The following is a 12332-nucleotide window of genomic DNA, read 5'->3' as shown; positions in this document are numbered from 1 at the left end:
GTATAATATATACACAAATAAAAATTATCTCCTGCAAATAATATTTGGAATGTGAAAGACACAAAATGTAAACATTTTATTTGGCAGTTGTTTCAAACAGGTGAATAAATAAATGGAAAAGTACATCTTAATATTCTTTATAGCAACGGATGCAGTTGCACACATATTTACATATTGTGGATGCAAAGAACAGTTAATTTAATTTCTTTTTGTTAAAAAATGCAACTTCCAACACCACTAGACTTGACAATTAAAGATGAAGATACTAGTAATACTTTGTTCTAGCAATCTCAACTTTTAAAGGCATTCATTTGGAAGTAAGATAAGAGAGTCATCATGCATTTAGTTCATTTTGTCCACTTACGGTAGAAAGTCTGATGTAATCTCAGAATTATGAGTGTCATGCGCTTAAGTCGACTATGACATGTTTATAAATCAATGTAGTTCCCTTAAAACTTGAAGCAAAGAGAAAATCTCGTTTATCGATGGAGACATGTATGAAAGATCTTGGTGCCTGTACGTTTAATTCTTGAAACTTCACAAATTTTGCCTTTTCAGCATCCCAATAATAGACTTGAGTGAAAGAATAATCACTTCCAAGAATGGCATATTGATAATTACGTATTTGAAGCGGTTGGAATACCATTGACCCTCGGGATGGCATCCTTTGTAAATCCAGAAATGCTGAACCACCCCATTTCATTACTTTAGAGTCCCCAATAAATCTTGTTAAGCAAATGTATACATCTTCCTTCACTTTGAAATGTTTCACTGCATATGCATCTTCCATATCTTGGATATCGAAACGCTTAACAAATTCATTTGTTCCTTTGTTCCACTGATATATTACAGGTCTTTGGGAACTACTTGACAGAATTAAATGTGGTTTGCCGGATATTTCAAGATACTCCACATCAGTATCTCTGTACCAGGCATGCAGAGACTGATGGGAATAAAATCCATTCCCATTCCATTTGTAAACCGTGGTGAAACCAGCCTTTGAACTGTCTGCAACAACAAAATACCAGTCTTCAGCAATCCTGAAAGTTTCAATGTCATTGGGTTTTCGGATTTTAAGGATTTCAATATCTTGAATTTTTATAAACTTATTAGCAAAAATATCTCTTTTATATATGTGGGAGCCTCCAAACAGTTGCGCGACAATGACATACAGCTGACTCTCAATAACTATAGGTTTACACACAACAGTTGAAGTACCTATGAAAAGAAAAGTAAAAGACAGGGTTAGCAACACTTTTTGGATCAGCTGTTGTAATGTCATTTGCCAAGCAGTGTCCATACCTGTAATGTTGTCGTAATTCCTGAACATCACTTCTACATGGTCCCATTCAAGAAAGATGCATTTTCCGGTAAAAGGCTGAGCAATAACCACATGTTCGTCATTCATATATGAGAAAGTATCTACTGACAGAGATTGGTATGGCAGGGACTGATAAACTTCAAATTCTGTAAAAGTGCACACAACATGTGATAATTACAGAGATACTTTCCATACTGTACTGAAAAAACATCTGCTTAATGGATACAAATTCATTACAAATTACAGTATTTCATCATTAGTCCAATTTTCCTGTGGATAAAGGAGCACTGCAACTTGTTTTTCAATCTTTCTCAATTAAAAGAGGTGCTGTTTTATGTCCCAGTTCTCCAAATCCTTATACATCATATTCAACTCTGAGTAGAAGCTGTAATACAAGATCCCACTACAAAGTGATTCGCATGTCAGACTTACACCTGCACAGAATTCATATTGATTTTAGTGGAAGCTCCATCCAGTATGCAGACTTCCTGCAAAAATGGACCCTAGATTAAAAAAAAATATATAGCTTTGACTTTAATTTAACAAGATTAAATAATTTGAAGCACATTACCTGTAATAATGCAATCAAATTCTTTCGGAGAGAGGCTATTGATTTTGCGCTTCTTATATTCTGGTGGGCTTTCACAGTAAATGTCTTCAACTGTTGCATTGGTGCTGCCCAGCCATTCCACTAACCACTTCAGTTTGCAGTCACAATTAAACGCGTTGCCTCTAAGATCTCTACAACAAATAAACCATGTATTGAAAATAAGTAGTCAGCTGAGGTATTCCTCCTTCCAGGACAATGCTAAACTAGGCTGTTGTTAAATATGTGCCCTTTTGCTTATTCTCAACTGATGCTTTCCTGGCATAATTTGTCCTGACCCACAGTTAAATCTACATACCAGAAACCACACAGATTTAATTATATTAAGGTAATCCAGGAGAATTTAACTTGATGATCAGGAGGAAATTTTTGTTGATTTCCCCAAGTTTACAGGTACACAAAAGCCTACCAAACTGCTGGCCCATATTTCAGGATGTTGTTTCTTTTGGATTACCTTTTCTCAATAAAAGCATTCTAGATAACAAAAACAATTAATGTAACCTGATGGTCAGCCAGTGACTATCTGCCATCACCTTTAGATACACTCATTTAGGGCTTTAGGAAACACAAGCAAAGGAGTTCTGTTCAAGTCTTTTACAGCTGTCTTTGGTCAGATTTCAGATCGTGTGTACAGGAACGGGCAAGCGCCAGGACCAGACTGTGGAACCACCTGGCCATGATCAGTCATGCCAACTAATGCTACCAGATACACTGACCATCCACACAATTTACTGCGGCAGCTCTACACCGGGAATTCAGCCTACCTTGTTAATACAGGTCTGCGCTCATTATCCCAAATCAGGCCAACCAGAATTTGGGGTGTTGTAAACAGAACATATTTCAGTGAAGAAACTGTAGGATTTCTCTGTTTATCTGTATTTTGTATTTTTACTGGTATTTATGTTATATATTTAAACAAGTTCATGTTTTGGTTTGGTTGCAATTAGATTTAGCATGGGATATGGTACTTATTAACACATGCTTTTGTGATAGAAGATAGCCTTTCCAGAAATTATTTGCACATAGAAATGTTACTCCATTAAATAACTTCCACCCTCCCCTCATGCCATGCTCTCTCATGCATCCCTAAGGATACTTCCTTCTCAGTCACTAAGTCTTAATGAACATGCAGCTCTCTTACATAACTGCTAACAATATTACTTGTCTTCATAACTGGTGGAATATTCAAAACTAAAGCAAATTACCAACAATAGCAGACAAAAACCAAGCCTACCCCTATTGGGTAGTCTCTGTCCAGTAATAAGATCCCATTACTGGCTATCGGTTTGAATGGTTACTCAGAACGCCACCTAAAATAATCTCTTTATATTTTTAGTATAATTAACAGATCAATTAATTGCTTTCTTACACATTTGTTAAAGAATCCAAGCCTTTGAATATGTCTTTTGGAAGCGATTGGAGATTATTATTTGCGAGACTCCTGTAAAAGAAGACACTTCATTATCAGTGCTAGTTCATGAAATTACACATTTTTGCAAGGTGTAATACTGTGTGGGGTTTTTTTCCTTAATGTAAAGAACCCTGGTATTCTCCAGCAATTAGTTCTAAAAGATTGCTTTTAAGAATATCTCGTTAACTTTATGACTCTTTCTCCCACTAAAATGCCATGCATTCTGCTTTTTGACTCTCCAGCAGCCTTGCAGCATTTACAATACTTCACTTAGCAGGGTAAAAAGTGCAATCACTCTGGTGTTTCGCCAACACCATTACTTTAAAACAATTAGTCATGATTGGATCTACTGATGTTTTCCTTATGAGATACCAATACATGGTATTCATATTACTGTGATTTCCCCACTTTCCTGTGTCTCTTCTGGAAGCAAAATCTTAACAGCAGGTTTCTTTCTGTTGGACTTAGGCTTAGCTCATAGTTTTTGGAAATATACTGTAATAGACAAGAAATTGCTGATGAGCATCAATTTCTTTCCTAAAATGTATGTGTGTGTGCACATATGTATGTATGAGACCAGCAAAAAACTGCCATTAATTCCCAATTGTTAATGTTAGGAAAGCTCCCTTAAATTTAGTGAGTATTCTAGCTAGTAAAAGTGACAAGGAAGTGCAGACAGGCTTTGAACAAGCAATATTTTACACTTCAGTCAGACACATCTGTGTGAGTCCACCAAAGGTCTTGGTTCTCTGACATATCACTGAGGCTGTGACAGGAAAAGAATAATGTAGGGTATAGCTTACACCTCTTTTGATTAACAATATTATTTACTACTTATGAGAAGTGAAAATGAAGAGAAATCATTCCAGTTTAAGATCCCAGTTAGAATCTGTAGCTTGTAAGTCTTAGAACCTCTTCTGTTTTCACTTGTAAACAAAGGAGTTACTTATTAACTACAATTTCTCTGGCCAAGCAAAACCACTTAGGCACATACTTAAATTCAAGAACAAGCCCAGACGTACTATGTCTACTGCCTCATTTAACATTAAGTGTTTGCCTTATCAGGAATAGTAAACACGGGATGATGCCATTAGTCCGTTCTGACATCACCGCTTTCAAAGTACATCTGATTGTAACACTGTTCGGTGTATGTATCATGTGCTTCACTTATGCTTAATTTTACACTTGAGCAATTCCTTAGAAGTCAAGTAACTCATATGGAGAAAGCTAAGTAGACTTGCAAGCTGACGCAGGTTTAATGCCTCTTTATGACCTGGATTATAGCAAACAGGAAGGGATGATGTACTTGGAAGTACCAGTGGTTCACCACTGCCATGGGAATACGACTGACAGAAAAATTTACATAAAGTTTAAGCATTTGCCAATTTTTGGATGAAAATTACATATTCCACTGTTAAACAGCATACTTATCTATCAGAAAACATTGGCTTGCCTAGATGGTGCTGTACATGGTATTTGGTTTATAATAAGAGAGTAAAGGTTGCATCAAACATGCAGTTAAACTTATGGTTGCAGTTCTGAAAGAAATGCAATCAAAATTATATGTTGTGCATAGAAATTACTGCCCAATCTCAACTGTAAGATTTTTACATTAAATCAGTAAATTAGTAAAAAAATGCTATTTTTCTTTAATTTTTCTGTTCTTAAATCCACACTGAGCAGAAAATAAATTGTGTTGCCTAACGATAAATACTAGATGGCTCTGTTTTACAATAAGGACACATGACAATTATCAAAGTTAATTGCATTATAAAAATACAAATGTTGGATAGCTTCCTGCATTGCAAAAGTTATGTTGTGAAAAGGAGGTAAATAGGATAAAGTTCATCTCCTCCTCTAATTTCATGGAACTAATTTGTATGCTTATTTACTAAGATTCTTTTTAGTATATTTTATGTGCACAAGTACTCTCCTGTTTCTTAAATGAGAAGTGCCTCAGGGTGCCAAATGATTATTCTTAACATGTATGTGCAATTTTCCCCAAAAGGTGGGGAGTGGTTCTGCAAGCAGATTAAACTAGTCACATTCTGTGGTTAATGGACCTGCCTTTGCAGTATTTTCTGCAAATTTCTCATTGTCTTCATGAATAGTGCTCCATGTGCAATAGCAGCATGATGCACAAATCTATGTCCCCAAAATGTGCATGCAACCACATGCAAACCACAGTGGCTCCTCAAATGTGGTTCTATCTTTTGCATATGTTTTCTCTTATGAAACTGCTGAAGCCTCCCGAGAAACCAATGTAACAGGCAAGACAAGATACTACTCTTGGACTGTATGCTCTGTGCAGAAGAAACTATGCCTTCCTCTGTGTTAGAAAAGCAATTTGCTCACTGACAGCAACAGCTACTAAATAAGTAAATGAATATGATAAATAATGTACTGGACCCATTTGTGAATACGAAGCTATTCATGTGCATGAATATTTTGAAGATAGGGTCCCAGTTACCAGCCTTATGCAATTATCTTCCCTTTTTAACAATATTGTAATTATACCTATATCTCTAATATGGATTTTTATGGGATATGCACAGCCTGTTTATATACCTTTTTCCCTCTCCTCTCTCTTTCCTCTTCCTCAGACCTAGAGTCAATCTATAAGTAACTTTATTGACACGAGTAGTCACAGTAGGCTTGGTTTCAGCCAGCTGTGAGGTTTGTTTGTTAAAGGGAAGAGTAAAGTGGTTTATGGTACATTTACTACGTGGTGCAGGATGTGGTGAATTGCAGTTCAACTATTATATTTATGCATTAACTATTTCAAATGGAACCTTTGCTTTCCTGTGTCAAAATATATGAAAGAAAATGTTAAATGACCCTGTTTCAAAAACCTATTGTGTTAGGGCCAAAAGGTCAGAATCCACTCCCCTGCCTATGACACACAGCCCAAGACATATGCTTCAGAATGCAAATGCTCAGAGCTGAGTATAAACCAATGTCAGGCACACCTCAGATGTTTTAGCCTCCTTTTCTTACAGTATTTTTGTATTTTTTATGTTTTCTTACAGTACATATTGTATTTTCAATAAATTTATTGCTTGCTAAAATAAAATTATTGCTAAAAGATTAACTTGATGTCAGATAAAGAGGCAAAAACCTGTCTAAAAGCTGTCTTGCTAGCTCAGAGTATAAGGATGCTGCTCTTGTGTCTGCAGTGAAACGTTACAGGTATTTGCTGCCAGCATGCGCTTCACCTGCACTTCACAGCGTGAGGAACGCCTCTGCTGGGATGAGCATGGGAAGCCTTGCTCCAAACAGCCACATTAGCATCCAGAGTGCCTCTGACTAATTTCCCCTCTCTGCTAATGCAGCGAGGGGGCTGCAGCATGTCAGAGGGCAAGGGTCTGGCTGTGTTTCCAGGATAGCTGAAGGGCTGAGCAGCAACACAAGGAATGTTAAGAAGACCCTGGTGTCAGCGTGTGACAGATTCCAACTGTGGGATGCTCTGGCTTGCGTGGAGGAGAGGACAGGGTGCAGTCTGGGGGTTCGAAGCCAATCCTGCTAAAGTCTAGAGGCTGATATGCCCTACAGTTAAGCAGAAGTGAATTGGTAAGTCATAATAAACGTGTCTTGTTGCAACTCTTCTATTTAAAATTGTTCTCTGTGGGAATTTTCAAATCTGATTTGGTCAAATTCTGCTGGATATGGGTACTGGCTGAAGTGGACACGGGTACAGACAGTGATGGCCGGTCCCAGGAATAGCTGTAATATTCTCCTGGATCCATGCCCGACTGGGGTACCTGGGCAGAGGTGTGTGTCCACCCCTCAGCCTCTCACCACCGTGGCACCTCAGTGCTGACCACAGCTCCCACCTTCCTGTTTCCAAGTCCCAAACTGGGACTCACCTTGTCAATTCCAAGCTTCTTGACCCATCCTGCTTGCTCCCTGTTTCAATGTGCTCATCTGGAAATCCCCAGTGCTCTGAGCAGAGAAAGTCAGGGAGCTACTGCCAAACGTGTACTGCTTGGAAGCTGTTTGGGTCCCGGCCCTCTACACAGACCATAGTTTGGAAGGCTTTGGTGGAAACACAAAGATTAACATTGTAGTTAAATGACTTAATACTGCTTAAACAAATGCGAACAGCTATATGTGTGAAAATGCAAAATTCAACAACACAGTGGTTCAGTTACGATATTAAATATACCAAGTAATATACTCAACCACTCTACTTACAGGTGAATTAAAGATTTCAGTCCTCTGAAAGTATTTCTTGAAATTGACTTAATGCTGTTGTTCTCTATGAACCTGTAATGGGTCGTAAAGTCATTCTGGTCAAAGCAATGCCTGGAACTTGGAAGCCCACCCACTCTATTCAATAATGCCAGGAAATATACTTTTGTCCACTCACAAATATTCTAGATGAGGAAGGCCCATGAAAGCATCATCGCTAATAACATCAAAAGTGTTGGATGTAAACAACCTGCATAGAGAGATGCAAAACAAAAAACCATTAGGTTATCAGCACCTTTAGAAAACAGTTCAGTAAGCCGTGGTGGGCCACATTTCCACTGCCTAGTTTCATGGTTTTGTTTGTGCAAGCGCTACAGGATCATAAGGCTGATACATTGCACTATAGCCTAGTGCAAAGGGAAGGACCCAACAACTCATTGTTTTGCCTACTGGGGTCATCTGATAAAATTCCATTGACTTCTGTGGGATGTAAACGTGGGTTTCTCATGCCAGTAAAACAATGGGATTATACAAGTGCCACTGGAGACATACTTGAACCACAATTAAATGTTCAACTACTACAGAAGACTAAGCTGTGTTGAAGAACGCTTACTTTTGATGACAACATCTAGTTAGCCAGACATCAGGCTGAATTTGCACCACTGACAGATAGGAAAATTCCTTAACTTATGAGTTAAACTTGTGAGTATATTTGACCTGAGGATACTGAGAAGTTACCGAGAAAAAAGTGGAAAATCTCTTAATTTAGTAAGTGTTCAAACCAGAATGATATTTAAGACCACATTATACTCACTGGAGATAGCTCTTAGTGTGTACATGTATTTTTCATCCATCTAGCAGTAAAAATACCAGCAATACATTTAATTTTATGTATTTTATAATCATTAAAAGTGGACTAGCATTGATTTTTCCAGCTTTATTTGTGCTTATCAGCCATGTTTGCATTTGTCCGTTTTAATTCAGCTCTGGACTGCCACACCCTTAATATGGTGAGGCATTGTCAAGTACAGTGAGCTTTACCCCAGTGGAATATAGATGCACATCTATATTTTCTTCAGTTAGACCTGATGGATAAATAGATTTACACTATGACATCTTTAGGCTTTAAGAAATCCAAGATTTCCAAGTATGAATTAATACACTTAATGAGTTAATATCTTATTTTGAAGTTTGCATTAAGAATAAATTGCAGTTGGTTTATTGTCTCACTTGGCTATTGCAGACTGTGTTTCTTCCACTTTAAATATGTTCCTATATATGTACAAAAGATATAAGCAGGAAATTCTTCCTTTTTGTTAGAAGCAATGAATACTTCTCTGTCTTAGAGAAAATAAGTATTTTTGTAAAATCTCTGAACCAGAAGACCCATTTACTAAATCTGCTGCCTGCAACTAATTTTACTTTTCTGATGTGATTTCACTGGATAATTTTTCCTTTTTGGTACTCTACGCTCCTTGTAATTTAAAGAACAGTGTGGTATGTCTTTAAATAGTATTGCTATTTTAGAGATTGCCAGGCTTATAGCATAGGTCTTGCACTTGGTGAGCTCATTTGCCTCCCATCTCGTATCTCCCCCAACGGCTGCCTCAGGCATATTTGATGCACAAAGTGTTTTTTCTCCCACTCTCTGGCCTCAAACACCAGATTTGGTTGATCTGTGACCCACCAGCTATCTGCCTGGGGGACAGAGGCTGAAGATGCTGTGCTGTGGCTAGGGACCATATCCCTTAGCAGAAACTGTATGCTGCTAGCAGGTACGGATCTTGGTGCCGTGATTACCTCCCTTCTTTCTATGGGCTTTCATGTCATCAGTTTATAAGGGCACCCTCAGCAAGTTGCTGATACACAAAGTTACAAGTGCTAGAGATGAAAGCAGGGAGATTTTTTCACAACATTCAGGGAACACTCCTGCTGCCACTTCACCGTAGCTGCGTAGGTCTTTCGTATTTTTGTTGTCACATGAAGAGCACAGAGCATACCATCCATACTATTCAAGAAGAAAAGCTCTTCTGGCCTGGGATTACAAGTAGCGTTTAGCACAATGAGAACATGATTTCTGCAGAGACCGTTGCTGCTACTACAGTAAAAACAGTAGTAAATAATAATAGCGGCAGATATATTCCACACTCAGCAATGTGTGACTGGCATAGTGGAGATACCAAGTTACATTTGGACTTCAAAAATGTAATGCTGGAGACTATTACATAAAAATACATATAGATTGTTAAATCTTGCTATTGGCTAAATTAAACCTACCAATACAGCTATAATCATGCAAAGCTAAAACTTACTGCAATGCTTAATTAACCTGAGTTTCCCACATTCTTATTTCCCTACTATCTTCTGCCAAAGGTGGAAATTTTTCTTTCCCCTGTACAAACTGGGGTATTGGCCCCACAGATACAATCCTGCTCCTGTGGTCCGTGTTTAAGGAGTCATTTGCCTGAGATCAGCAGCCTGACTTTCCAAAGATGGCAAGCAGCTCAGCTACCATGTTAGAAATATATCTGGAAAACAGATCACTCGCCGAAGCCCATAATGGAACAAAACCTGCTTTTCTGGGGTCAGAGCTTTTGTTGCAGCATTTATTAACAGCAGCTTAGAACGTGTGTTTCAGCGTATGGCAGACCATGCAAATTATTACCAACGCCGTAAGCCATTGCCAGACCCCACTGTGCCAGGCACTATAATAACTTAAAATAAGATGACTGTGTCTGTCCTACTCCACCCCACCCAATTCTGCCTCCCTGGCAGTGGGATCGCTAAGTGTAGGTGGTGTATCGTAGCCAAGAGAGATGATGTCCTACTCACTATCTTCAGATACAAGCTCCAGCATGCTGCTATGTCTTTTTTCTTTCCTTTGAAAGGCCCATTGCAGGAATTATGTGAAATGTGTCCCTTTTGCAATCTGTGACCACCTGGGAAAAGCTTCTCAGGAATAAAGCACCACAGAAAAGCATTTAGGTTTCCATAGTAACTGCATTTACCTATTTACCCTGTATCCAAAATTGTACAGTACGTCTGCACCTCCTTATCAGCTCCACTTGAGGTAGCAGAGTACAGCTGGGGTCAGGGCTTCAGCTATCGGGGCACCAGCAGTTTCATCTAACAGCTGTCGGGCTCCAATAGATCAACATTACACCTCTGACCACATCTGGAGTGCATGAGAAGTCAGTCTGGGACAGACGTCCAATTTTGATTTTGATCACTTCGGGGAGTCTGTCTTGATGGATTTCTGAGACAAATCTGGGTTTGTGTCAGGCTGGCAGCACATCCACTATAAACAGTGCAGGTTACACCCCCTCTACCTCTGTATAGCTCACAATTATATAATCGTATGCCCACATTTCTAGGAAAGCCTGTGAGCCTGTAAAAAGCCTGTATAGAAATGCATCTAATATTTAAACATCCAAAAATATTCTTTTTCTGCATATACCTCATCGCAGTATTTGGTTTTGAAATAACTCCTGAATTTTTTTTAATTGAAAGAAAATCTTCATTTCTTTTTTGGGTTTTTTTTTCAAAGAATATGAAATAATACACAGGGTCAAATCCAGGCGCTACGAAGGCAAAGCTCCTACTGAAGTGAGTAAACTTCCACAGAAGTCAATGGCAATTTTACAGGGAAAGGGACTTCAGGACCCGTCCCACTGCAATGAAGGGCCTGATCTGAGGGGCTCTGAGCTCGCAGTCGTTAAGAGTTGCAAACGGACAGCTTTATATTGGGATCAGGCCCCAGGATTGCAGAAAAGAAACAAGAATAGTTGTTGCAATGCTCAGATCCCTACTGTAATGTTAATTAAAGTATCATAAAGATAGCATACGTTCTGTCACTGAAAGCTTCAGCATGTAATCATTCAAAGTAGCACTGACAACAGATAGCCTTGCAAAATACTATGTAGATACACTGTGAAAAAATTAAACATGCACTATCTCTCAAATTGCTAAAAAGTCTTGTATTTTGTCATCTAATGAATCTCCTTTTGCTGTTTCTTATAAAATTAATACTGAGAGCCCTCCTATAATATTTAGGGATACATATACATTTCATAACAAAAATTATATCATATAAATATTTCTCACAGAAGCTGCAGAGATGGTGTGAGCAAAAAACTCCCTTCTGGGATTTTAGTAAAAGCAGATCTCACAAAGGATCTGGAAAGAAGAAAAAAACAACCTTATATTAATGTAGTCTCCTATATCAGTGGTTATAATACTGATCTGGTCATCACAGAGAAATTTATTTATGTAAGTAAAAAGAAATAAAACCAAAAAAATAAATGTTACAGGTTTCATGTAGTATAGAAGAAGGTATAAAATGGTATGTGTGCACATACACAGACAGACAGATAAAAAAGATGTAAAAATCAGGATTCAAGGATGCAGCACAATTTTAACACATTAGCTGATGATTCTGAATGCTGGAGGTACTCCCTGCAGCAAGCATCCTCCCGTATGCACTGAAAACACCACACATCCTAGTTCATTTTAAATCATAAATTAAATAACCAAATGCTTACAGCCCTTACAGTGAGATAACATCAGGCGGAACGCTGCGAGGAATAGATCTGGCATTTTCACATAAAGCATTATCTTTGGTACAAGTACACCAGGCAGGACATTTTGGCTTCACTGGTTTCTTCCCTTCAGTCAGCAAAAGCACAGATAAAAGGCATAAGAAATAAGCAATTCTTCTAAAGGGTCTGCTGGCATTTCCCATTCTTTTGATCCGCTCTCGTTCCAGTCAGTTGAAAGAATATCCCAAAACATGAACAGGGGTT

At 38.3% G+C, this 12332-nt stretch overlaps 1 protein-coding gene across 2 annotated transcripts; it reads right to left on the bottom strand.

Annotated features, from left to right (window-relative positions):
• Positions 1-400: 400 nt before the first annotated feature.
• On the bottom strand, positions 401-12289 carry LGI1 (leucine rich glioma inactivated 1). 2 transcript variants are annotated; one of them, XM_009992953.2, is made up of 8 exons: positions 12081-12289; positions 11635-11706; positions 7709-7780; positions 7534-7605; positions 3298-3369; positions 1893-2062; positions 1303-1467; positions 401-1218 (listed from the first exon to the last, which is right to left on the bottom strand). In XM_009992953.2, the coding sequence occupies exons 1-8, from the start codon at positions 12269-12271 to the stop codon at positions 401-403; spliced, it is 1632 nt and encodes a 543-aa protein (XP_009991255.1). In that variant the 5' UTR covers positions 12272-12289. The 2 variants fall into 2 exon arrangements, with proteins under 2 accessions (XP_009991255.1, XP_086472681.1); XM_086616555.1 differs by lacking the exons at positions 7534-7605; positions 7709-7780.
• Between the last annotated feature and the right edge of the window lie 43 nt (positions 12290-12332).

This window comes from Tauraco erythrolophus, chromosome 9, assembly GCF_009769465.1.
Source record: "Tauraco erythrolophus isolate bTauEry1 chromosome 9, bTauEry1.pri, whole genome shotgun sequence".
Lineage (NCBI taxonomy): Eukaryota > Metazoa > Chordata > Aves > Musophagiformes > Musophagidae > Tauraco > Tauraco erythrolophus.
This window is presented reverse-complemented; position numbering and strand designations above follow the sequence as displayed.

Coding starts and splice junctions, on each gene's coding strand:
- LGI1 (XM_009992953.2), bottom strand. CDS start 12,271: ATGGGAAATGCCAGCAGACCCTTTAGAAGAATTGCTTATTTCTTATGC. Junction 7,606..7,708: donor CTTCCTCATCTAGAATATTT/GTGAGTGGACAA, acceptor GACCCATTACAG/GTTCATAGAGAACAACAGCA. Junction 3,370..7,533: donor CTGAAATCTTTAATTCACCT/GTAAGTAGAGTG, acceptor CTTCTTTTACAG/GAGTCTCGCAAATAATAATC.